Consider the following 27,875-nt stretch of genomic DNA (forward strand, 5'->3'; position numbering starts at 1 on the left):
GTGAAAAGGCTTTACCACACTGATTACATTCATAGGGTTGCTCTCCAGTATGTGTTCTTTCATGTACTTGAAGAGAACTGTGATAAGCAATGGCTTTACCACATATTTTACCTTCTACATTCACAGGATTTCACTCTACTATGTGTTCTTTTATGTACATGAAGAGCACTCTGATAAGCAAAGGCTTTACCACATTGCTTACATTCATAGGGTTTCTCTCCAGTATGTGTTCTTTTATGCATTTGAAGTGTACTCTGAGAAGCAAAGGCTTTACCACATTGATTACATATATAGGGTTTCTCTCCAGTATGAGTTCTTTTATGTAATTTAAGAGCATTCTGAACAGCAAAGGCTTTACCACATTGATTACATCCATAGGGTTTCTCTCCAGTATGTGTTCTTTTATGACTTTGAAGATTACCTTTTTGTGCAAAGGCTTTACCACATTGATTGCATTCATATGGTTTCTCTCCAGTATGTGTTCTTTCATGCATTTGAAGTTGACTGTGTTGTGCAAAGGCTTTATCACACTGATTACATTTATAGGGTTTCTCTCCAGTGTGTGTTCTTTTGTGCTTTTTCCAGCTACTCTGGCATGCAAAGGCTTTACCACATTGATTACATTCATAGGGCTTCTCACCAGTATGTGTTCTTTTATGTACTTGAAAATGACTAGGACTAGAAAAGGCTTTACTACATTCATTACATTCATAGGGTCTCTCTCCTGTATGTCTTCTTTCATGCAATTGAAGAGAAGTATGATGAGCAAAGGCTTTATCACACTGCTTACATTCATAGGGTTTCTCTCCAGTATGTGTTCTTTTATGCGATTGAAGAGCACTATGTTGTGCAAAGGCTTTACCACATTCATTACATGCATAGGGTTTCTCTCCAGTATGTGTTCTTTTATGGACTTGAAGATGACTGTGGCGAGCAAAGGCTTTACTACATTCATTACATTCATAGGGTCTCTCTCCTGTATGTCTTCTTTTATGCATTTGAAGATTACTGTAATGGGCAAAGGCTTTACCACACTGATTACATTCACAGGATTTCTCTCCAGTATGTGTTCTTTTATGAACATGAAGAGTACTGTTACATGAAAAAGCTTTACCACGCTGATTACATTCATAGGGTTTCTCTCCAGTATGTGTTCTTTTATGGACTTGAAGATGATTGCGACATCCAAATGTTTCACCACATTGATTACATTTATAGGGTATTTCTCCAGTATGGGATCTTTCATACCTTTGAGTACAACTGTGACATTCAAAGGCCTTATCGTATTGCCTACATTCATATGCTGTTTCTCCAGTATGTCTTCTTTCATGCTTTTTAAGATGATTGTGATATCCAAAGGCTTTACCATTTTGAGTATATTCAGAATGTTTCTCTGTAATATGACTTATTTCATGCCTGCAAGGATAATTGGCACATGTAAAAGCTTTCCCTCATTCATTACATTGTTGAATCTGTATATCTGCATGCATTAGTTTTACAATTTTCTATAAATGTAAAGAGGAATAAAATCTTAAGTTCTTAACAGTCTGTTTACACTCAAGTTGTTCCACTTCATTAAGAATTTTTTTTTTTAATATTTGAAGATGCTTGTGAATCTAAAAGCCATTATACCCTGGCTCATATTTACGGTAGCTTTTTTTTTCTCTATTAGATTTTTCACATTATAGAAGAGAACTGGAAGAATTCAGACCTTTACCCCACTTATTTCATTGATACATTTTCCTATACTGTAAGTCATGCTACATTTGCAAAGTGAGCCAGGACAAACAGAAGCATTTACACATCCCCAGGACTCACGGGGATTATCTGCAGTGTGTTTGTTGATCTACACTCAATAAAGCTAGAAGACCAATTGTTTGTAAACTTGAATCATATTCAACAAGTTTACTCAAGAGGGAGACTACTACATAACTTCTAATTGTTCTGAGATGAAGAAACATACATTTCTTCTTTCCATATTCCTATGTTCATATGGCTGGTATCCAGAATGACAGATGATATACCTATTAAAGAAAGAATAACAACTAAAAGGTTTCCACATTTCATTTACACTTGGATGTTCTGTTCCTCATCAATACGTGGTACAGGGTTTAAGGTTTCTCCACAACAACTGCCCCTTAACTCTTGATTCTATCTATCCAACTAAATAAACTTAGCAAAGACACACACACACACAAAAAAACATATATATGAGACACCAGTTTTACTATGGACTATTTTCCAATTAGAATGTTTTGAACATACACTTAGCATATATTCAATTAGTATGCCTTTTATAATATAAACAGTATGAAACTAAATGGATTGTCATTGTGCAACATAGCTCTGATGAAGCCAGGATTTAAAGGGCAATTTCTGTTAAGCCATTGATTCCTTTTCCTCTTTCTTAAAGGAATGACTTGCAAACACAATATATTTACGTGCCATTGAGGTACATGGCTTTGAGAGCATTTAATGATCATTAATGTTAAACTTATTATTTACATTGCTTCATTTCTTTAAAAATGACATATACATTAAAATATCTTCAGAGACACATTTATATCAGCTTGCACATGAAAATTACCTTCCATGTCTTTGAGAACTTTGACAATTCTCTTCAATGTGATGATCTTTCCACTTGTAGCCTAAAATATAGTATCAGGAAACATATGAAATACTATTGGAAATAGTGCAAAATTAAAGTTATTCACTTCAATGCTCCTTACAACCATGTTTGATTTCTCCACCTCATTCTCCCTCATTCTCAATCAAATTTACAGAAGAGCATAAATAACCAAGAAATAGGTTTCCTCTTCTTTTAAAACATGAAGGAAAATTTAAAGTATTACCTATAGTAGTGAGGTTTTTGTAAGTGTCCACCATCACATCTTTGTAGAGATTCTTTTGTGAAGAATCCAGCAAAGCCCATTCTTCCTCAGTGAAGTTAACATGCACATCATTATAGGTCACTGCATCCTAACAAATGCCATACATAAATGCATCATACATATGCATATGACAAAACACATGATACTGACAACATTGTAAATGCATGCTTCTTTGACAGAATAGTCATATAATTCTAGTGCTTCCCACACTTATTTTATAACACAGACATAATAATATAGTCATCAAGTCACATTAGAAAGGAACTAAATAAGAGGTTTACATCTAACAGTTCTGAACACTCTGAATGGGATATCATCTTGCAAGAGAAACACCTGTTAATGGACATAGAGAGACAAGCAAACCCATCATCAGTACTGAGTACACATCAGAGAAACTGTATGAATAATTATTAACTACAAAAGAGATGAGCAAACTCGGTGTATTGGCTCATACCATTAATCCCAGAACTGAGAAAAATAAGGCAGTTATATCTGACTCTGAAATGAAGGCTAGCCTATACTATCCAATCAGATCTAGGACAGCAAGATTTAAATATTAAGAACCTGTCTCCCCTGCCAAAATCAGTAACACAAACAAAACAAATAGGAAGAAATCAGAGGCTTTTTTAAGGAAAGTCCTACAAAGTATTATATATTCACTCTAGTTCTGCATTCATCTTAAAGAAATATGAAGTGCTTCAGCTTAAATGGTAACTTTAATAAATCTTTCAAAGAGAAACTGAGCATTAAAGCAGCTAAACAATTGGACAAATGAAAACATTAGAAATATAAATGTTGATAATAAATAATCACCATAGAGCAGGACAGCTCAGACGTTAAGAGCTCTTGCTGATTGTACATATAGGTGGGCTCAATTGCCACTATTTACATGGTGGTCACAACTATCCATTATTCCAAGCTCAAGGGTTGTAAGATCATCTTTTGACAACTAAGAGGACCAAGCAAAAGTGTGGTGCATGCCTATGTATACAGGCATGAAATCATATTCATTAAAAATTAAAACAAACACAACAAGCAGGACACATATCAAGCATCCATATTCTAATAACTCAGAAGGTCCAGACAGAATTAATGCTATGAATACTGCCATCCTGGGAAAGAAAATGATACCATCTGTCAAATTTCAAAATTCAATCTGGAGTAAAGCTCAGCAAAACAGAATATGCTTGATATGTACAAAAACTTATACTCTAGGCCCATCATCCATTAATAAAAATAATAAGAAAAAAACAGAAATGGTGGCCAGCCATTAATCGAAGCATGTGGGAGCAAGAGTCAAGAGAATCTCTGAGTTTGAGGCAAGCCTGATCTATAGAGAATTGTCCAGGACTGCCAGGTCTATTCAGACAAACCTTGTGTTCAGAAACAAATATAAAATCAATAAATAATTTAAAAAAACAGGCTAGCAAAATGGCTCAGCATTGAATAACAATTGCTTCAATTGTATTTTCAGCAATTTAGTGTTAACATCTATAATAGTGGTAAAAACATGACAGCATAAAAAGGAAGCTGGCTGATTAATTTTTAATAGAACACAGTAGAAAAAAAAACAGGAAATGAGTTGAGGTTATAAATACTCAAAAGCCATCCACAATGTTGAATTTCATCCAAAAAGTTTCCTCCTACTAAAGGTTCCACAAACACCCCAAAACAAAGCTGCCAAGGAGACATACATGTTCAAAAACCTCATCCTACCTGGGAGCTTTTCATTCAGTTCATTAGATTTATACCCAGGTCATTACAGGCTCAGGATCTGCCATGAAGAAAGTGAATTTAGTCACCACAATGGTCCTGATAGTCTGCAACCATGCCTACAATCTTCAAATGTCCAAAAATATATTTTGAGCCACAAGACAATCACTTGTCTTTGTCATCTTGTAAAATCAGAAAACAAATTTAAATTTTTCCAATATACAATGGCACAGGATACCCATTCCCTTTCCAAAATAGAGAAATTGAGACACAGTGGGGGGGAAGACTGTACCAAGGCAAGTCTGAAACCCTGGACAGCAACCATCAAATCCAGTAACTCTGTGTCAGACACATGGGATTTCAGTTTCAAAGTGTTTAGATGGCTCTGTCCCCAAAACTTCCTATACATCTCACTTTTGTTTTTTCTACTCCATATATGCGCCTCTGTAACATGAATTCTAAAAGTTTTAACAACAAAAAATCCCTGGAGTCAGATATCAGAGTACATGCTGAAAGGTCAGAAAAACAAAAGATCTAGCTATAGTCACCTTTTATATTCATGACTTCTCAGGAATAAAAAAAGCTGTTTCTGTTTCCATACTGCCTTATCACTTCCCCACTAAACCGAGCCATATCATTTCCTGTCTGTTGTCTATACAGACCTCCAGACTCTATGGTTAGCTAATGGCTAGCTCCACCTTTGACCTTTAGGCAAGCTGTATTTGTTAGAGCACAAACAAATTATCACCATACTTTTACCTTTTTGTTTTGAACTATATATAACTAATATAAGAACAACTATATGTAAGTACAATAACTATATATAATATATCCAGGCAGTAAAAATATCAACAATGCCTATTCCATAAACATTTGACAAATAAAAGCAAATACTTCATTATCTATCCTGTTTTGGTGAGTCCAAAGGGTTGTAACTAATTCCCTTTCTATTCTAACTTGCATTAACAAAACTATCTTTTAATGTTTCTCAATGGTATATACTTTACAATTTTTTTCTGAATCTGTTAACAAGCAAAACTATAACTACAATTCTAACATATTCACTCAATGAGAGACTTGAGAATGAAATAATATTATCCAAGTAAGCAGGAAATGCAAGCAAGTGAATTCTAAGATATGTGAAAAATGACGGAAAGAGCTGGCTACCTGGGCAGCCACTCAAGTTTCTTCTGTAATGTTGGGGTATCCATCTTTGGCCTGTCAGCTTCACATAATTGACAGACTTTTCTGTAAATCTGGATATTTGAAGGATTGTCTCACCTTGTCTTGGTAATGCTCTGCAGTCACTTTCTTTTCTGTTCCACTTGTCCATTTTGGAGAGCAAACTAGCACTTTCTTTCCAAGTGGATAATTTTGCCACAAAGAAAGTAAACTCCATATGAAGTTTCTTCAATGCCTACCTATCATCTTCTCTGAAGTAGATAGGTGTTGTCAGAAGCAGACATGCCTCATTCTCTTTAAAAGAACCTATATTATTAAAATATCTTAAAGGCCATATCCCATAGATCTCTGAAGTGTTTGAAGATGACAAGTCTATCTAAAATATACCTCTCTTTGACTCTGAAAACATACCTACTATGAGGACAAGTTTGTGGTGAACTGAAATCAGAGCCTAACAATGCATGGCCTAAAATTTTGCATCTTCCTTATTTCCAGAACCAGTAAAACATTAATGATTTTCCAAAATGTGCCTCCTATGTTAGGATGGATCCTGCCATGCTTGGACCAAAGCTGCAGCAGGCTTTGTATAATGTTGCTTCCTGGGATTATGAATTACTTTGCTAAATCCCTTCATTAACTGAGGGAATAGAAGGAGGTGGGATGTTCTGTATGTTGTGAATGTGTTGCTCTAATTGGTTAATAAATAAAGTGCTGATTGGCCAGTAGCCAGGAAGGAAGTATAGGTGCAACAAAGAGAGAAGAGAATTCTGGGAACAGGAAGGCTGAGTCAAAAGACACTGCCAGCCGCCACCATGAGAAGCAGATGTTAAGATACTGGTAAGCCATGAGCCACAAGGGAACTTATAGATGAACAGAAATGGGTTAATTTAAGATATAAGAACTAGATAGCAAGAAGCCAGAGCCATTAGGCCAAACATTTTAAATAATATAAGCATCTGTGTGTTTACTTGGGTCCAAGCGGCTGGCTGCAGTGCCACAGGAGCTGAACAGTACCTGGACACAATAGCTGCAGGCTTTTTATGACATTGCTTCTTTGGACTAAATTATTTTGCCAAATCCTTCCATTAACTGAGGGAATAGAAGGATGGATTCTTACTCTTAGAGCACCTTGATAGGCTTCCAATGTAAAATAAGAACCTTCCATTTAATGGTGTAAGCTCCCTGAAAATCCCTGCCTTTGTTCAGCACTTGACAGTCACCTGAAACTACCTAGTGCTGTTTTTCTTCACAATCTATAGACTTTTCATTTATTTATGACCCACTTGTTGCTTTTTTTTACTGTAATCCTGAATGAATCATAAGTAATAGACATCAAAGATAGTCAATATTTCATCTAAGAAATCAGCATCATGATTTTTTAATCCTGCCTCACTCAATTTCTTGAGGGCATGACATAATAAGAAAGGTTGGAGGCCAAAACATCAAACAAATGACCTCTAGCTTAATTTATCCTGGAGTCTGTTTTCCACTGAAAACCTGTGACCTCAACCTCTACTGTCTGCATTACTCTTAGCACTGCTTTATTTCAAGTACTACAAGAACAGCTAATTTAGCTCTCTGTGCAGCTTACAATGTCTATTGACATCTAAATCTGGATATCTTTAACATTCTTTCAAAAGTAATCATTCCCTTTCCCTTTACAGCAACAAAATAACTTTTGAGGTACTATATTCTGTTCTAACTTGCTTGTTTCTTGCTGTGATTAAAGTCTGTAACCAAAAGTACTGCAGGTAATAAATGGGTTTATCTGGCTGATTCTGCCTGATCACAATCCATCATTGTGGGAACTTAAGATAGAGTTTCAGGCTAGCAAATGAAGGCAAAATCATGAACAATCTTTGTTTAGTAGCTTTCTCTCTTAATTGGTCATTGTCTTATGCTCAGCTAGCGTTCTTATCCATTCCAGGACAACTTTCTTAGGGATATTGTACCCTCAGTCAAGGGCCTTCACACATCAATCAGCAATAAAACATAATCTCTCAAAGACAAAGCAACTAGCCATTCTGATGGGTCACATCCTCAACTGAGGTTTTCACAGATGACTGTAGGCTCTGTTATGTTGACAACTGGAAGTAACTAGAACACAGAGACAAAAAAAATATATGCTAAGGTTTTAAAAACCAAAAGCCAATGTATCAACAATGACAATAACTTAAATAGCAACAATGCAAATATTGATGATAGTAACAACTGGAAAACACAGATATTCCAAGAAATGAGGAGAAGGAAACTTCTAAGATCAAGAAGAGAAAATTAATGTTGTTTCTACACAGAAGTTTCTAAATCAATAAACTCAAGGAACCCATAACATAATACAGTAATTTTTAAAAAAAATAAAATAGGTGAAGGTGCTTCATTTTCCAGAGAAAAATTTTACTAAATTATGACTAATAAAAAATTCACACAACATAGATAGTACCACTGGTAAAAGGAGACACAAAGACAAATCTAATTGTTAACATGGTCTCTTGATCAAGAACTGTAAGATTCTGGTGAAAATCAAAATCAAAGAAATCACTGACCACCACTCACACTGTGCACCTCAGTTCTCTCCATTACCAATAATATTAAATGTGTTGAGTGAGAAGGACTGTTCCAGCAAAATTGGATAGAGTCACTTGAATCCTGATATTTCAATGTTATAGAAAATAGTTTTGACTACTGAAATTATCACATTCTTTTTTCACAAAGAAGAGGATACCAATTAGGATAATTTCAAAACTGTTTTGTTACCTATGATTGATGACTATATGTAAGTCTGCATCACAGTGAGGAAATAAAATATTTACAAACCAAATTCAAGATAACATATTTTATGTAAATATTGTATGATTTGTATTATATAACTAAAGTAACCTGGTTTTTCCTAATCTCTTTATAAGTCATAAGCACTTTTGAAAACAAGTGTATCCACATTTTTATGTATATGTTTGTAAGTGTGAGAGAAAAGGTTTTTATATGTGTACAGGTGACATGCCAAAGGGTGTGTCAGATTTCTGGATCTGGAATAGCAGATAGTTATGAACCCCTCTACTTGGGTGTTGGTATCTGAACTCATGTCACCCCCAAGAAGAATATTTGCTGATTGTCATGTGAAGCCCACAGAATACTTTTTGTCCAATAAACAGTCTTTCACAGATTAATAACAACAAAAACCTAAATATGGAAAGAAGGAAAGAAATGATATCTGGCAACATGATGAATCAGTATTAAGATGTTGGGTATGGGGCCAGGTAGACTGCCCACAGACCTTCCTCAATCTCTGTTCAACAAGATCCAATACTCAGAGTTGCTCCAAGGGCTGAAACAGAACTTCAGATGCAGCTTCTCCTCCACCTGTTCATAATTGCTGTTGATTCCAAAGACCATTCCAACATGCCCTGCCCTTCCCACCTCATATCTATGTCAAAGCACCCAACTGAGGCAGACACCCTCTGATCAGCTAATTGTCACATCTTCCAAGGGATCAATTAGGCTGTCCACAGATCTACCATATTATCTATTATCTATTATCCCAGAACTGCAGTAGAGCATGGTTACCCCATCACTGCAGTAGAACAACTGAGGCAGCTTCCCCTCCCCTCTCTCCATGTCTCCTGTAGATACCTAAGATCATCTCCCTATCATTTCCCCTTCTCCTTGTCTCCAACACCAGCAAGCATTTTCCCTTAAACACACCAGCCAATAAGACCAGAAAAAAGGAAACATTCAGCCAACACATACTTTGAAACTCAAGAGAACAAACACGAAACCAGGAACAAAACTCCCATCTAACCAAAATAAAATAAAAAATCAGCATCTAGCTCATTAATCATGCCAAACCTGAAGCCTAGCATAGGAACATAATTAATAACAGCCAGGGCAATTTGTGACCACCAGAGCTGAGCTATCCTACCACAACAGGCCCTGAATAGTCTAACATAGTTGAAAAAAAACCTTTAAAACCAAATATATAGAGATGATAGAGGTCCTTAAAAAGAAATTATGTAAATACTTTAAACAAATTCATGAAAGCACAAACAAACAAACAATAGGAGGAAATCAATAAATTCCTCCACAAAAGCTAGGAAAACACAATTAGAGTAAACCAATAAACAACTTAAATAAAGGCAAGATAAAACAAACTAATCATAAAAGAAAACAAATAAAACTGTTTAAATCTGAAAATGCAAATTGAAACAATAAAGAAAACAGAAATTAAGGGAATTTCATAAATGAAAATCATAGTACTACAAGCAGGAAGTACAGAGCCAAGATTCACCAATAGAACAAAGAGATGAAAGAGAGAATCTCAGGCACTAAGGATACATCAGTCAAAAAAAAATGTTAAATATAAAAATTACTTGATTTGCCAGGCAGTGGTGGTGCACGCCTTTAATCCCCGCACTCAGGAGGCAGAGCCAGGTGGATCACTGTGAGTTCGAGGCCAGTCTGGGCTACCAAGTGAGTTCCAGGAAGGGCCCAAAACTACACAGAGAAACCCTGTCTCGAAAAAACAAAAACAAAAACAAAAAAAAAAATTACTTGATGCAAAACAACCAAAAAATCTGGGACATTATACAGAGACCAAAACTACAAATGACAGGAATAGAAGAAAGAGAAAAAAGCCCAGCTCAAATGTCCAAAAAATACTTTCAATAAAATCATATAATAAAGTTTTTCTAAGTTAAAGTAGGTGTTCATAAAGGTACAAAGAAGCATGCAAAACATCAAAAAAATTGAGTCAGAAAAGAAAGTCTCCTTGTCACATAATAAACAAATGAATAATATTACAGAACAAAGAAAGAATATTAAAAGCTTCAAAGGAAAAAGATGAACTAACTTATAAAGGCAGACCTAAGAGAATTATACCTCACTTCTCAATGGAGATTCTAAAAGCTGTAAGAGCTTGGACACATGTGATGCAGGCTCTAAGTAACCACAGATGCCATCTCATATTAATATATCCAGAAAATTTTCAATCACCATAAATGAAGAAAATAAGATATTCTCTGAAAAAGTCAAATTTAAGCAATATCTGCGTAAAAATCCAGCCATATGGAAGATAATAGAAGAAAAAATACAACCCAAGGAATCTAACTAGACACATGAAATAACAGTCAAGAAGTAATCTTATGTTAGCAAAACCAAAAGAAAGGAAACGCAAACAAACATACTCTCATACACATACTGCCATCACCACCAACAAAATAAAAGGAATTAATAAGCATTATTCCTGATATCTCTCAATATCAAATGCATCAATTCCCCAGTGAAGACACAGATTAACAGTATGGATTATATCCATCCTTCTACCACATACAAGAAATATGCTTCAACATCAAGGATGGAGATTACTAAAAGGTAAAAGTTGAGAAAAACATATTTAAATCAATTGGAACTAAGAAGCTGGCTTGTGTAGCCATTTTATTATCTACCAAAATAGACTTCAATTAATCAAATTAATCAAAATACATGAGAAGAACATTCATTATTTATAAAGGAAAATCCACCAATATGCCATTCAATTATTAATATCTATGCCCCAAACACAAGGTCATCCACTTTTGTAATAGAAATACTTCCACAGATTAAATGACACATTGACTTTCACACAGTGTTTGACAGTGGTACACTTCAATATTCCATTCTCACCAATGGACATGTCATACAGACAAAAACCAAATAGAAAAATATTGGAGCTGATTGATTTTATAAGCCAAACAGATAGTACAGAACATTCCACCCAAAGAAAAAGAATACACCTTCCTCTCAGCACTACATGGGGTTTTCTCCAAAGTTGATTATATACTTGGACAAAATTCCAGTCCCAACAGACACAAGAAAATTGAAATAACGTTGTGCATCCTATCAGACCACTATGGATTACAGCTGGATTAAAAAAAAAAAACCCAGAAAGTATAAAATCTTATGAAAACTGAACAACAGTCTACTGAAGAAAATGAGTCAGGACAGAAATAAAAAAGAAATTTAAGAGTTTCTAGGACTCAATGGAAATGATTACACAACACAATCAAACTTGAAGGTTAAAGGATATAACAAAAGTGATGGTGAGGAATTTGTGTATCACTGAGTGTCTACATAAAAAAAGGACATAATGAAAATTATAACTCTCTAGTCTTGAACTCTATCAAAGACCTGAGAATTAAATAATAATACCTGCATCAACAGGAAGTACAAGAAAGCAACTTCCAAAAAATGTAAGAAATGACAGGCGGAGCTGGCTGCCTAGACAGTCACCCAAGATTCCTCTGTAACACTAGGGCATCCAATTTTGGCCTACAAGCCTAGTATATCTAACAGACTTTCATATGAGGCAGAAAAAATTTAAAGACTGTCCTACTTTGTCTTGGCAAAGTTTGGCAGTCACATTTCTTGCATCCAAATGACACTAATTTTTTTCTTTCCTTATATAGAAGCAGCATGGAAAGGGCATTATACTGACTTTTTGTTATGAAACAGCTATAGAATGGTGTGAAAACTGATTATGTCTTTTTCATTGGCAACCAAAGCTAGAGGTAAAAGGGAAACATCTAATAGTTGGGTGCTATTGTCAACCCATCAAGAATGTCTTATGGACTTTGGTCAGTTTAATTCTTTCCAGACACCAGTAAAGAAATTCTATTCCTGTCTGTATCTGGGAGTTTGGACTTTACAAGAGGAACAATGAAGAGTATCCAGACACTGCCACCTGGTAATCCAAATTCAGCTGGAAGGACACAGATCAATTATTGTTTCAATCCCATAATGTCAGTTAGTGTTTACCCTGCAGAGAAAGATGGAATAAGAACTGGAGGAAGAATTCAACCTGGCAGTTTAGGGTAAAAAGACCCAAAGAAAATGTAACCAGTTGCTCTCTTGACTACAAGCCAGAAGTGTCACTCTCACTCTTAGCAGTTTCAAGTGTTTGGGAGTTCTGATCTCTGATGATAAGTGATACTAGGAGCCAAGAAGGAGAAAAGTTAAATGTAGTAAAGAAGGCTTGTTAGGAGAAAAAGGCCCTTGGTCGTCAGAATAGAATCTCTATCCTGGCACAGACCTAACATTTCATTGGGGACATGTCAGTATCTAGGCCAAGGAACCTGGTCTCTGGAGCCTAAGAAATGGCCACTTGTGACAATAATAGATCACCTATAAGAAATTAAATGATTGCATATTGGAAATCTCAAATATAGACAAAATTGGAAAATTTTAAGGCTCTTTCCCACCCCTCACTTTATGTACTGTGACCAGTTTGTAATGTGTAAACAATGAATTCACATTCTCACGCAAAAGCTTCTACATAACCAATTCCCAGTAAAAGTCTGGGTTGCATTAGAACACTCATTCCCCTATGTCCTTTTCTTTCTCAAAAACCAGTCAAGTCCCAGCATGGAATGACTGACACACTTGGACTTGAAAGTAGAAAAGAGAAGGTGGAAATGATGGAATTATAATCTCAAAAATTACTTTAAAAGTTGGAACACACTTTATGACCATGTGCTCCAGAGAATAGTGACTTGTATTAGAGCATACTAAGGAATACTCACATAATTTCTTTCAGGTTGTACAAATCTTGAACATAAAAAATAACAGTCCTGTTAAGCAGGGCCACACAATTTATCCAGATTTTCTATTTTGGTTGAACTAGAGTAATTATAGTAATTTGGTTTCATGAAATGTCAGTTCTTTGTCTAGATTCTTGACTGCCTGGTCTGTAGCCACTGAGGACACTTTTTGAACATCTAAAGTTGATTAATTCAGTACTCACTGCTAATGTTAACTACTGTCACAGCAGGAAAATTTTCACCTCTTTCTTGCCCATCCCTTTCTTTGCTGTGACTATACCTGCTTTAAAGTTGATCAGTGAACACAATTATTACACAGATCACTTTTCATTTATACAATCCCAATAAAAGCCAGAGAGATTGGAGGACTCACATTCACTGGTATATTTTTCCTTTTCACTGACCAATCAAGGCCTAGACTAGAAGGAATGGCAGGACTGTCTTCTCAGCCCTGGGCAGCAGAGGCAGGATTAAATGATCAAAGTGGTTCCCAATTACAAAGTGTGAGACAAGCCTGAGCTAGAAAAGAAGCTGTTCTAAAAAGAAACAACCAACAGCCCCAGAGAACAATGGATAGAAATTATATATTTTTTGATTTTTCTAGACAGGGATTCTATGTGAAACAGTCCTGGCTATCCTGGAACTCACTATGTAGACCAGGCTAGCCTCAAACTCAGAGATCACCAGCCTCTGCCTCCTGAGTGCTGGGATGGAAGGCAGGCACCACCACTGCATGGCAAGGAAAGAAATTCTTAATGACTGGGATACATTGGAGAATAAAGTAAGAGATTAGAGCAGTGATGCATTTGAAAAAAATTAAAAAGTGAAACCAAACATAGACATACTCTGGTTAAACATCACATACATAGACAAACATAGACATACTCTGGTTAAACATCAGGTTAAACATCTGAGATGTTTAACCTGACACACAAACCTACAGAAAATGGCTTGTCTTAACCTTCTGACCTGACATATCTGCAAAGAAGAGCCCTCTACTTGGAAACTGGATGTTAATTAACCTCCCCCAATTGTACACTCACCAATCTGATATGTCTGCATTCACATGACATGATTAATATATGATAGGAAATTAAAAAAAATCACTAAACCTGTCACAATCAAGTCCTTTTCCATAGTTGTAACTACAGCAGCTGATTGCCTTATATTATGTACCCCATGAACTATACACAATAAACTATTCTAACTATACTTGTGTGAAAGCAGAAGCCATGCTCCACACACAAACTCCTTTTCTGTAACTGCAATGGATAGTTGTCCACAGGACTCAAAAGAGAAATTTAAAAACTCAGTGGTGGAACAGCCCATTAACTTAAGAATTTAGTTGGTTTAATCAAGAGGTAAGCTAGGTCATAGCCCCAGAGAACAATAAGCTATAATAAAAGTCACCTGAGTTAACATAGGAGAGCAGAAACATTTTCTAAAAACTGGATGTACAAGCTGTTCCAGAATTAAAATGCCCTCCCAGGGAAAATTCACTCCACATACTTAAATAATTAATAAACAACAACAAAAAATCTCTTTAAAAACAGCAGAATCAGGCTTTGGGTAATGCTCAAGAAGGAGCCAGCCTAGAACAGATTTTGCATTCTTTATGTGATATCATTATTACATCTCTTTTAGTAGCAGGAACCATGTAATCTGTTGAACAATGTAAACTGAGGCAAGAGACTGCAAATGTAGCCACTTGATAGATGAAGATTTACAGAGAAAATCTATCTTTTTGATCATACATAATGATCTACATCTAAGTGTATCAAAACCTTTAAAAGATGTTTCGTGCCTGTAATTCACAAACGTCAAGGAAAAGTCATCTATCAGCACTGTGGATGCTGTTCTTGGTGAGCTATTTTAACCTCAGAATAATGTTGCTCTTTGCCTTGGATCATTCTGACTCAAAGGAAGCAAACAGTTGCTTCCATGTAGGACTGGAAAGATTTCACTGAACCTAGCCATGCCTGCTGTCTGTCTAAGGGCTGTGACATCACTATAGAGAATTCTATTTTTAAGCTTTGTTTTTGTATGTATATGGTCGTTTGCCTCCTGTGATCTGTGTGCATTGCCTGTGGAGGCCAGAAGAGGGTATCATATTCCTTGGAACTGTAGTTACAGGAGATGGTTAGCAACCGGGTGGTTTCCGGGAATGGAACCTGTTTCTTCTGTAACAACACCCAGTGCTCTTAACTGCTAAGCTATCACTCTAGGCAGATTCTTTATTTAAAATTCATTCCTTCAATTTATCTCTTCCTTGTTATCTCTTCGTCTCTTCACAAATTCTTCCCTTCCAATTTCTTCCTTGTTAAGCATATGTGAATATGTATGCACAAATATATGCTGAGTCCATTTCTGTTGGTTGTGTTTAAAGGGTTTCAGGGCTGAACACATAGTATTGGATATACAAAAATGGAACTCATCCCTGCTCCTGCTAATTCTCCTACCTGTAGGAGAATTCTACTTTTTAATGAGCAACAAATGTCAGACCCCAGGGTGATCTAGGCTGCCTTGGACAGGAAATATTATCAAAAATAGAAAATATTAACAAGAATAGAAAACTTGAAGTGGTAAATACATCAGCTAACAATTGCTGTTGCCATGGCCCTGAAGATCTGGAGCTGCTAGGAAGACTATGAACAATGTCCTGAGCCAATCACAGTCTCTCTTGGTTCTGTGGTCATCTGAACATACCCCATTGACCATTCTCAATTTGCATGACTTTGAAATCCAGAAATTCCTACCTCCAAATTCAAAGTACCATGATTACAGGCCTGTGCCAATATTACTAGGTTAGTTGCTTCAACTTCATTTAGTGAGGCATGAGAATGATGGACGAGTAACATGAGCAGCTACTTAGCTATATTAAAAAACTACTTATCCCTGTGAGCCTGGGTTTCACCATCTGCAGAGTAAGGATAGACCTTTTCCCAGGTCTTTGATGAGTTATAACAGACTCAATGATAAAGAAAAAACTTCTTCATAGCTGGAAGCCCGTGTCCATTAAGACAGGAAAGCTGCACTTCATGGAAACCTTCTTCTGTTACTAGAGTTAGAACCAGAACCTATGGCTTGGCTACTCTAACAGCCAGGCACAGCCACTTATCCTCAGTAAACCAATTACATGAACCAAGTGATCCAGTGAGTGAGATGCCCACCTATAATTCACATACTCTGGAGGCAAGATGGACTGATCTATCTGGTGTTTTAGGATAGCCTAGACTATACTGTGAGTTCCAGGCCAGCTAGGGAGTCATAGCAATACTATTTTAGAAGAAGAAGAAGAAGAAGAAGAAGAAGAAGAAGAAGAAGAAGAAGAAGAAGAAGAAGAAGAAAATAGAAAAGGGAAAAAAGTAAATTATTAATAAAAATTTAAAGATGATATTTATTCAATTCGACTAATTGCTATCAATAAACAGAAAATATAATGTAACTAATCCATCCTTGTTATCCTAAGATGTTTAATTAGAAGACAAAAAATATACAAAATTAACTAATCTAATAAAGACATATAATGAATTTTTCTAATCTTTAAACCTTCTCCCATTCCCCACTTCTATCTTTCCTACAAGGTGGTCAAAGAGGAGAAAATGGTTCTTCAGAACAGTTATTTTCATCTGGAAGATTCAATCTTTTCCCATGATGAGATTCTCAAGGAAATTAGAATTTTATGGGGTCAATTGTTTCACTGGCTGTTAGACAGATGGAGAGATATAAATGTCTCTTTATGATATTGTTATTCTTATCAGGAATGTAGGTTACAGGGGTTCACAGGATAGGGACTGAGGAGCTTTAAGTCCCAAGTGAGGACCACAAAGTTGGGAAATATAGAGAATTGTCATCAGACAAGCCATCAGACACTTTAAAAACTCATCAGTTTCTCTCATGATCACATTTTGTACTCTTCCCTCATTTTCTGGAGATTTGGGCTTGAGAATTCTTTAAGAACCATGTCTATGTTAGGTTTGGAGGCTGACAAACTTTTTATTTCTTTTGGGTGATCGGGCTGAACTAAAGATGAAATCAGGGTCCTCCATTCACAGCTTACTGCTATAATGGCATGTTCATGGGGCTGAATAGATGGTTCAATACCTGGAAGCATGGGCTACTCATCCACAGGAACTGACTTTGATCCTCAGCACCTGAAAGAAAGCTCACAACTCTCTGTAACTACAGGCACTGGGGATCAGACACTCCCTTTTGACATACACTGGTACCTGGTATGCACTTGATATACACACAGCCAAAATTCATACACCTAAATTAAATTTCATACATTTTGAAAATAACATATACAGTGTCCAATACAGCCAACATTTTACTTCATAGCTGGGAAATCCTGCAAACAAACGTAAGTCACATTCAAACAGTAACTGTTGTTAAACAAAAAGAGGCCATGGATTAGAAAACAATGAAGGGTCTATGAGAGGACTTGGAGGCAGGAAAGAGATAGTGGAAACAATGTAATTGTAATTCTAAACATTCTATTAAAAAGTTGAAACATGCTTTATGGTCATGTGCTCCAGAGACTAGTGATTTGTATTAGAGCATACCAAGTATTATTCACATGATTTCTCTTGGGGTATACACCTTAAATGTGGAAAATGTGGGTATATTAGACAGGGTCACACCATTTTATCCAGTTCTTCTATATAGTTTAAACTCATATAACTACAGGAATTTGGGTTAACAAAAATTTAGTTCTTTGTCAAGATTCTTGATTGCCTTGTCTGTATACCCAAGAAATGGCCAGTCAGAAATTTCATTAAACATTCAAAAATTGATTACCTCACTACCCATTTTTAATATCAACTACTATCACAGCAGGAAAGCTTTCACCTTCTTTCTTGCCCTTCCCTTTCTGTGCTGTGACTATAACTGCTTTAAAGTTAGCAACTGAACTCAATTCTAAGACAGGTCCCTATTCATTCAATACATTCACAATAAAATCTAGAGAAGTTGGAGGATACTCATTCACTTCTATTTTTTCTTTCTACAGACCAGTCAAGGCCCAGACAGGAAAGAGTTTCACACTGTCTTCCAGCACTGGGCAGCACAGGCAGGATTAGGTTTTCAAAGCAATTCTCAATTAAATAGTGATAGGTGAGCCTGAGCTACAAAAGATACTAATCTGAACCAGTGGTTCTCAACCTTCCTAATGCTGTAACCTTTTGATATAGTTCTTCATGATGCGATGATCACCCTACTATAAAATTATTTTCACTGCCACTTTATAACTATATTTTTGCTACTGCTATAAATCATAATACATATATCAGTGCCTTCTGATGGTCTTATGCCAGTCCTTTGATAGGGTCGTTTTATCCCCCAAAGAGAACAATGACTCCCAAAATTAAGAACTTGCTCTAAACTGATATAAATAAATGAACAACACTTAAGAAAAAATGGAATGAAATTCTTAAGCTGAGAAGCATTGAGAAATAGAAAAAATAGCAGTAATGCTTTAAAAATGAATTTTAAAAATAATACCAATAATTGATGTTTTAAAATGATAAACGCAATTGGAACAACACTTAGCAATACTGATTTTGAAATTGAGTAGGCACTTTCATGGTAGAGAGAATGTCATTAATAGGACACTGTATGACTTTGTTCCATGTAATCTGTTAGCCACTGTGTAGTGTAAACTGACACATGGGAGTTACAGCCAATGGCCTGTGACTCAAACCTCTCAGCTGACTTTACTGAGCCAACCAGGATTACACAGAACTGCATAGGAGAGTTTGCTAATTGGAAACTGAATACATAGTAGTTCAAGTTACCCTCCTAAAACTGTACACTCAACAATTCTGTCTATCTTCATTCACATAAAAGAAATTAATATGTACAGGAAAATTTCAGAGAAAGTCACTCACCATGGCCCATCATCCTTCTGTGTAATGAAGACCCTTGCACCTCACTGCCTTCAACTGCAGTCTGTGATCTAGTTATTGTCTAGTCTGTTTCCCCCTAAAGGGTACAAAGTACACTCATAATCTTTTTCGGGTCTGAAGGGAGAAGTTGTGAACACACAAATCACAAAAATCCTTTCCTTGTTATGCAACGGATAGTCCACTATATGACTCAAACTGGCAATTTTAGAACTCTGTGGTGCTGCAAACATGTAATCTAAGATTTTAGGCTGGATAGTCAGGAGAATCACAAGGGCAATGCCCTGTGAGGCCACAGACAGGGTTCAAGTCTACCTCAATGAATATAGGAGACCTTGACTCAAAACTGCTTTTCAAAAAGACTGGAGATACCTGTTTCCTATAATTAATATACCTTCATGGCACACCAGGACTTAATGTAGGTTGTGACCTGTAAAGATCTTTTCAGCAGCATTTGAAGGCCAGGTTTTTAATGGAGGGATGGCCTTTCTGCAGGTTATAAATCAGGGTTGTTGTAGCTGGAGAGTTTTCTCTCCAGGTCCCGCCAAGCCCTGGCAGTCCGACAGTCCACTTGTAAAATAAGTAAAAAAATGCTTATATTATTTAAACTGCTTGGTCATTAGCTCAGGCCTATCATTGTCTAGCTCTTACTCTTATATTTAGCCCATTTCTATTAATCTATATTTTGCCATGTGGCTCATGGCTTACCAGTACTTTACATCTTTCTTGTCCTGGCAGCAGCTCCAGGCCATCTCCCCCTGCCTTCCTGTTCCTTCAATTCTCCTCTCTGTTAATCCCGCCTATACTTCCTGTCTGGCTACTGACCAATCAGTTTTTATTTATAAAGAGTGATATCCACAGCAGGTTGTCTCCTTTATTGTGGGAATGTAGCTGCTTAGCAAACATGTATATCTTATTTTACTAATTTCTAACGGGCTTGGTTACCAAATTCCTTATCTTTGGGGTATTTGGGATGCAGCCCCCCCTTAAATAAATTCCACTTTGTGCCTTGATGTCTCCTAAGAACCAAGAAGCCCTTATACCATCAATTCCATTATCATCTTTTACATCAACTCTACACAGGAAATACTGTTTACAAGCTCCACACAATTAACTCCAGTTGGATCCTAAACCTTAATGTTAAATATTCAAAGTACAGAACTTCTGAATGATGCTCAAGGGACCAGGCCTCTCTGAGTTTGGCTAATATGTTTTCCATAGCAGCAACACATTTGCAACTAGTTAAGTGAAATTACTCAGAGGCTGCCAGCTGGCTCCAGGAATTGAAAAGACCACAGAGAACCATGCAGAACCACACTGGAGCATTCAGGATGAGCAGGATCATGGTGGACCTCATAGGACTTGGCAGGAACATGCATAACTCTGCACCTGGCCACTGGCTCCCACTCAGCCAGGGAAAAACCCAACACACTGGATCCCATGACTCAATAGACTGCTCCTCCCAGTCTGCAAATGGCCACACTTTGCTCACCATGTCATGATTTTCCAGCCCATTCCAGTTCTCTGCTCGGCTTCCTGCAGTGGTCCTCACAGCACACCACAAAAAAAACCACTGGCACCATAGCCTCTTCAAAGCCAAGCCTGAAGATGCTGGCCAGAAGGACCCTGCAACACTTCTGACTGGCAGGTCACCTGGAGGAACTGATTGGTTAGTGAGGCCTGAGTGACAAGAGCATCTCCCATAGGGTTACACTGGGATTAAAGACACAACACAAAGATTTCTGACTATGCATACCACCCCAGACAAAGACTTTCTGAACTGGCAGTAATTTAGATTTCAATAGCACTTGCCTTAGGCTTTAATAGCAGATCTTATCTCTTCCTGCTCTACATAGGAATTTCCCCTTCCTCCTCCTGGACACAATGTGTCTAGCTTGTACAGACCACTATTCTGTGGGGTGGAGTGATTCTCTTTCACACAGGTGGAAGGGTACGTAGAATATTAACAACTGAAGAGAAATATAGAAATATAAGTACACAAAAGGAGATGTTTATTAGGGGGCTTCACACTGAGGTGAGGTGAATTGAATGTACTTTTGACCTATTTGTCACAGGGACTTCAGATAACTGGGAAAGAAAAGCAAGAACTACATCACAAACTAGATAATAGGTCTTTCTCCCATCAGAAAGCTGGTTAATGGTTCCATTGCATATGGAGTTTTACTCCTGAAATTCAGAGAAAACTGTTAGCAACTTAAATAATAATAAAGAGTAGTCTTCAAGGAAAGTTGAATACTTAGAGAATAATGGAGCTATGAAGAATGCATTTATGAGCACCATTTTAGCTAGCACGTCTTCCTTCTTTGGCAGGCAAAAAAAAAGCCTTTATTATTCAAGCTTCTCTACATGATCAGGACTGGTAGAATGAATCTCTCTATGTATGTAGAAAGTTGATTTAATAGAATGTCTTACAAGCTGTCTTCCAGGTAGTCCAACAATGGCTCCTACCAATGGAAATTTGAAGAGTTTAGTAGTTGTTCAGTTCATGAAGCTGGACATCTCAGCTGGTCTTCAGTATACACTAAAATACCAAGGAAGTAGACTTTAAGGCTGGTAAAGGAATGAACTTGACAGCCAGTGCTAAGGCAAGGAGGGAGAGAGAGAGAGTGCTAGGGCAAGGAGGGAGAGGGAGAGAGAGAGAGAGAGAGAGAGAGAGAGAGAGAGAGAGAGAGAAAGCGAGCTTCCTCATTCAATATACATTATATGTGTAGGCTGCCACCAGAGGTGCAATCCAGATTAAAGGTAGATCTTAAACTTTGTTTGATTTTTTTATGGTGTTTCCAAGACAGGGTTTAACTGTGTAGGCCTGGAACTCATTTTTTAGACCAAGCTAGCCTCAAACTCAGAAAAATCCAACTATTTCTGCAACTGAGTGCTTGGGGGTTAAAGGGGAACACAGCCGCCAAGCAGTAGAAGATGGAGTTTATCTTAAATAATCCGCATTAAAGATGAGTCTTTAATTTCAAAACATTAAAAAAAATATTCCTCACAGGTATACCCAACTCCTTGGGTTTTTGTTAATTACGGAAGTAGTCTGTTAGACTACCAAGAATAGCTATCACAAGAGCCAAGAAAGAGGAAACGAGAAACATTTCTTACCTGGAGAAGGCAAGGGGAGCATGCTTCTCCTAAACAAAGGAAGTATGTGGATTTTACTTAGGCAGTCTGTACAGTTTCATGAAGAAGTCTTCCTATTCTTAAACAGGTGAGTAAACAAACCCACTTCTGAACACAGTCATGTATACTAGTGATTGGGCCCAAGCAGGTCCTGAAGGCACAAGCAAGTTACATGAAGAAGTTGCCAAAATCCCCATGGTTTCCACTCCTGTTACAAGGCCTTCTGCTGCCAAGCATGTACCTATAGGTTAATGAGGTATTCCCTATGATGGGTTGACTGAGTAAAAGAAGACTAGGGTCAATTGTTGGTTCTGTACATTATGCAGGCACCACCCAGAAGTGGACAGCTCCAGGATTTCAACCTCATTTTTAGACAAGCCTGAAAGATATTGATGAAATGTGTAGGGGGCCCAAAACAGTATGACCACATAGCTGCCTTGATAGGCTTACTGGTAGACAATACCTGGAACTATAAACTGAACCCACTCAGAGATCCACCCAAGGATGGGCCAGCAACTAAGGAAAATTATCTGACATTTCAAACATTCCAACCATAACATTGGAATAGACAAGATCAAGATCAGCAGATGTCTATGTGAGGGTGTCAGCTCCCCTAGAAGTGGAGCTGCAGACTCCTGATCCTGGACTAACAGATAGTAGTGAGCTTCTGTATGTACTAAGACTGGAAGCTGGATTTTATGAAAGAATCTTCAGTGCTCTTAATTGGTAAGGTATTTTCTACCCTACGTTTTCAGTTAATGAGTACACTCCAAGTCTTCTACTTCTACCTGTTTTTGACAACTACATGTAGATAAATGTGAGTAACAAGTTCCTGCAGACCCTACTTTGTGATTTACACTTATGTCTTAAAGCTCCTCAGTCCCCAACCTGTCAATCACTGTAACATACATTCCTGGTAGGAATAAGGGTGTTCTGAAAAGATACTTATATTTCTCATTTTGGTGAACAACTAGGGAAAGAGTCAGCTACATGAAATTTTAAATTTCATTGTGAGAAAAGACTTGAATCCTCCAGATGAGAATATGGAAGGGTTGTATAGATGGGAAAAATTCATTATACAGCTTCATTAGATTACGTAGTTTTGCATATATTTTGCCTTCTATTTAAACGTCTTAAGACCACAAGTATGGATTAGTTATCTTGTATTTTCTTTATTGTTCTAAATTAGTCAATTTGAATAAATATCATGTTTTAAATTTTCATTAATAATTTGCTTTCTTCCCCATTTTCTCTTTTCAGTTTACTTTTTTTGTAAAGAATAGTATTACTATGACTCTTTGGTTGGCCTGGAACTCACATTGTAGACTACATGTCATTCACTAGATAAATTGGTTCATTTAATTGGTTTACTATGAATGACATGCTCACGTACAATGCAGGTACTCTGGTGGTAAGGTAAGCAGATCACTCTGATGTCCTAGAACATTGTAGTCTATAATGTGAGTTCCAGGCCACAGAAACAAGGGAGACTGTGATTGGCTTAGGAGAGTGTCTATAGTCTTTCCTGCAGCTCCAGAACTTCATGGTCATGGCACCAGCAATTGTTCGCTGAGGCATTTGCCACTCAAAGTTTTCTATTCTTGATAAAGTTTTCTATTCTTGATAATAATTCATATTCAAGGCAGTTAAGATCACTTTGGGGTCAGGCTCTTGTAGCTCATTAAAGAGTTGAATTCTCCTGCAGATTGGAGAATTAGCCTCAGGCAGGAATGAGCTCCCTTATTATTTATCCAATACAATGTGTTCAGCCCTGAAACCCTATAAACAACCAAGAGAAATGGACTCAGCAGGTCTTATGCGTATATATGAGCATACATATTCACACACGCTTAACAAGAAGAAATTGTAAAAGGAGAATTTGGGAAGGAATAGAGAGTGGACAAGGAAGGGGGAAAAGATGTAATATATTTTAATTAAAATGTAGAAAAATAAGTTTTAAATAAAGAAGCTGCCTATACTGACAGCTTAGCAGTTAAGAGCAGAGTGTTGTTACAGAAGAAAGAGATTCCATTTCTAGAAGCCACCTAGTAGCTAGGCAACTCCTGTTTCTCCAGTCCCAAAGGATCTGACACCATCTTGTGGCCTCTGCAGATACTGCACACAGTATGCCTGGAGACAAACACCCTTATGCAGAAAATAAAATAAAGCTTAAAAATGAAATTCTCTACATTGGTGTCACAGCACGTAGGCAGAAAGCAGGCATGGCTTATTAAAGTGTGCTCTTTCCAGTCCCACATAGAAGCAACTGTGGCCTTTCTCTGAGGCAGCATGCTCAGAGGCAAAATGCAGCCTTATTCTGAGGTTAAAATAGCTCAACCAAGAACAGCATCCACAGTGCTGATATGTCACTTTCCCTTGATGTTCTGTATATTTGTGTTCTCTGCCCTTTGTATGTGTGAGAAGGAAAGGCATGATACTTTTTTTAATTGTATTGATACATCTTAACTGCAGATCATATTGTGTGATTTAAAAGATAGATTTTCTGTAAATCTTCATTAGTCCACATGGCTGGATTTGCAGTCTCTTATCTCTATTTAAATTGTTCAAAGTATAACCTGGGTCCTGCTTCTAAAAGATGTAACAATATATCATATATGGAATGGTAATGTGTTCCAGGTTGTCTCCTCTTTGAGCATTAGCCAGAGCTTGATTCATGTTGCTTTTAAATGGAATATTTTTTAATTAATCATTTAAATTTGTGGAGTAAATTCTTCTTAGGAAGACAAATTAATTCTAGAAGCAATGTATATCTAGCCTTTTAGAAAATGTTTTTGACACAAGTTCTCCTATATTGACTCAGGTGGCCTTTATTACACCTTATTGCTCTCCAGGGTAATGACCTTACTTTCCTCTTGATTAAACCAAATAATTCTTAAAGTTATGGGATGTTCTACCACAAAGTTTTAAAATTACTCTTTTATGTTCTATAGTCAACAATTCATTGCAGTCTCAGGAAAAGGATTTGTGTGTGCAGCATGGCTTCTGCCTTTAGACCACATTGAACGAATAGTTTACTGTGTATACTACATGGGATAAAAATAATAAGGCAATCAGCTTGATTATTACAGGAATCAGAAAGATCAAGGACACAAAGAGGACATAGCCAACAGAATCAACTAAGCAGGAATCAGAGTGTCTCACAGAGTCTTTAGCAAAACTAAAACTGTATCTCCACACAAAATTCACAAACCAACAAATAAACAATGAACTCATAACAAGAAATTTTCAGAATACAAAATTGTTGAAGGTCCATCATTTTCCAGAGAAACAATATAATTAGAAGGTAATAAAACTAACAACATATATGGCACCACAGAAAAAATGAGATGAAAAAAGATACCTACAAATACATCATGGTCCCTTAAAAAAACAAAAAGATTCTAATCAAAATCAATCTACAAGAAATCACTGACCAGCACACATCATGTACAATAATTCTCTCCTTTGCCATTAATAGAAAATGTGTTGTGTGAGGAGGGTCTGCCATCAAAATTGGAGAAATTCACTTCAAGTTTTCTGATGTTTTAATTTTATAGAAAATAGTTTGACTTCTAAAAGGATCTCATTCTTTTACATTAAAGAAAAGGAAGTCTGTTAATAACACTTAGACACTATTTTCCCCCTATGATTAATGATTGCCTATAGGTCAGAATCAATGTGAAGAAATGAAAACTTTTTAAAACAAAATAAAAAACAATAGATTTTGAATATATTAGTGTACACCTAAAACAACTTCTTTTACTGTAATTGCTTTAGAAGCCATAAGCATTTTGAAAACAAGTTTTTGCAATTTTTGCATATGTTTGTACATGAGAAAGAATGTTTTCCATACATATACAGGATCTGGAATAGTAGATAATTATGAGCCTCCCAACTTGAGTGTTGGTATCAGAACTCAGGTCATTCTCAAAAAGAATATGTGTTGAGCCACCTGTCAAAACCATGACATGTTTTATCCAATAAACCAAAAGTCTTTCACATGTAAACTCAACCTAAATAAATACAGGAGCAAATAAATGATCCTTGGTAACATGATGTATCAAAATAAAGTTTTTGCTTATGGTAAATCTGCAGCATAAAATGAACACAGTCCAATAACAATGTCCAACAATTTACAAAAGGATAACTGATTACATACATAGTGAAAACACTCAAAGAGATCCCTGGGATTATAAAAAAAAATTGTACACAGGTTGACATAATATGATCTTTATTCCTAATACTAAGGTACAGCAAACAAGGAGTGTAATATTTGTGAAAAAAATGAAGAGGATAGAGAGAAAAAAAAAACAAAGGCAGAAAAATATAGTCAACAATAAATCAGAGACCAAAGGTAACTTAAGCAGGAAAAATGTGGTCTCGACCAATGTTACCCAGCTACCTATGATTCTATATGTATAGAAAGTAAATAAGCACAGACTTCACAACTACCACAAAATTAACTCAAAGTGACCCTTGAACAATTGATTTTAACTCTCAAGCTACTGATATTTCTTACAAATGCAGAAGCCCCATGCTCTAGACCTCTCTTTGCAAAAGGAGGTGATCTCTAACTTGTTAAGGCTCTGTAGCCCCTTATGCCTCTTTGTGGTTTCAGGTAAGTCCAGCTCCACTGATGTCCAATCCCAAAGCAACATAGAAGAATAAATTATAATCTGCTTTATTATGTCACATGGACTATGGCACTAAATGTGAATTCTATCCAATCTATCTTCCCAACACCATGCACACATAAAAAAACCTCTGTAGCTCATAAACACCTTTGTCCCTTAGAACTAAATTTTGCTGAATCACACCATTGCAACTGGTGGTAGCAGAAACTGAGAAGTGTTCTGATAATGTACTGCTGAAACACAATCCATATCACCATCTTTCTACTGGTTTCTAAAATACTGAATACATTTACAAGAGAAATCTGAAAGTGGAATGTAATAGTCAGAACTTTTAGAAACTAAATATTCAGTGTTCTAATGTGTCTTCCAACTGCACACCAAAAGCTTGCCTGTGAGTACACACTGGACAGTGATATTACAAGAATCATATCCTCCCATGCCAGGACTGCAGTCTCCCCCTACCACCATGGACCAGCTACAAAGATGTTTTTAAGCACAGCTCCCTACTTCCAGGTCTGTGAGCAGATACAGCCCATAGAGCAGTGATTCAGAGGGCTGCCCCTGGGTCTAGGGAGTTTCAAGTACCACATGGGACCTCAAAGGACCGAGATTCTGCAGACAGGTTCCCACCCATATCCTGGGAGGACTGACCACAGTAGATTCTACACCTCACCATCTGCATCAACCTATCTGAAGACAGAAGCAACTCACTCACCTTGTCATGGTTTCCTAGGTCAGTCATGCTCTCTGCTCAACTCCCTGCAGCAGGGCTCACAGCACAGCACACAAAGCCAATAGCACCAGCTCCTCTTGAAAGCCAAGTCTGGAACCTTTGGCAGCAGGAAG

General features: G+C 36.9%; 1 protein-coding gene across 1 annotated transcript; it reads right to left on the minus strand.

Annotated features, from left to right (window-relative positions):
• On the minus strand, positions 1-27,771 carry LOC131900949 (zinc finger protein 120-like). Its single transcript, XM_059252258.1, has 5 exons — positions 27,745-27,771; positions 2,853-2,979; positions 2,588-2,648; positions 1,249-1,416; positions 1-840 (listed from the first exon to the last, which is right to left on the minus strand). Exons 1-5 carry the CDS (start codon positions 27,769-27,771, stop codon positions 108-110), a joined length of 1,116 nt encoding a protein of 371 aa, XP_059108241.1. The 3' UTR covers positions 1-107.
• Between the last annotated feature and the right edge of the window lie 104 nt (positions 27,772-27,875).

Source organism: Peromyscus eremicus, unplaced genomic scaffold (assembly GCF_949786415.1).
Source record: "Peromyscus eremicus unplaced genomic scaffold, PerEre_H2_v1 PerEre#2#chrX_unloc_1, whole genome shotgun sequence".
NCBI lineage: Eukaryota > Metazoa > Chordata > Mammalia > Rodentia > Cricetidae > Peromyscus > Peromyscus eremicus.

What these genes read in the sequence shown, in the direction of transcription:
- LOC131900949 (XM_059252258.1), bottom strand. Translation starts at nt 27,771, where the DNA reads ATGACTGACCTAGGAAACCATGACAAG. An exon ending in CAAAAACCTCACTACTATAG is followed by an intron (nt 2,649 to 2,852) that starts GTAATACTTTAA and finishes ACTATATTTTAG; the next exon opens with GCTACAAGTGGAAAGATCAT. An exon ending in AGTTCTCAAAGACATGGAAG is followed by an intron (nt 1,417 to 2,587) that starts GTAATTTTCATG and finishes TTATCCTTGCAG; the next exon opens with GCATGAAATAAGTCATATTA.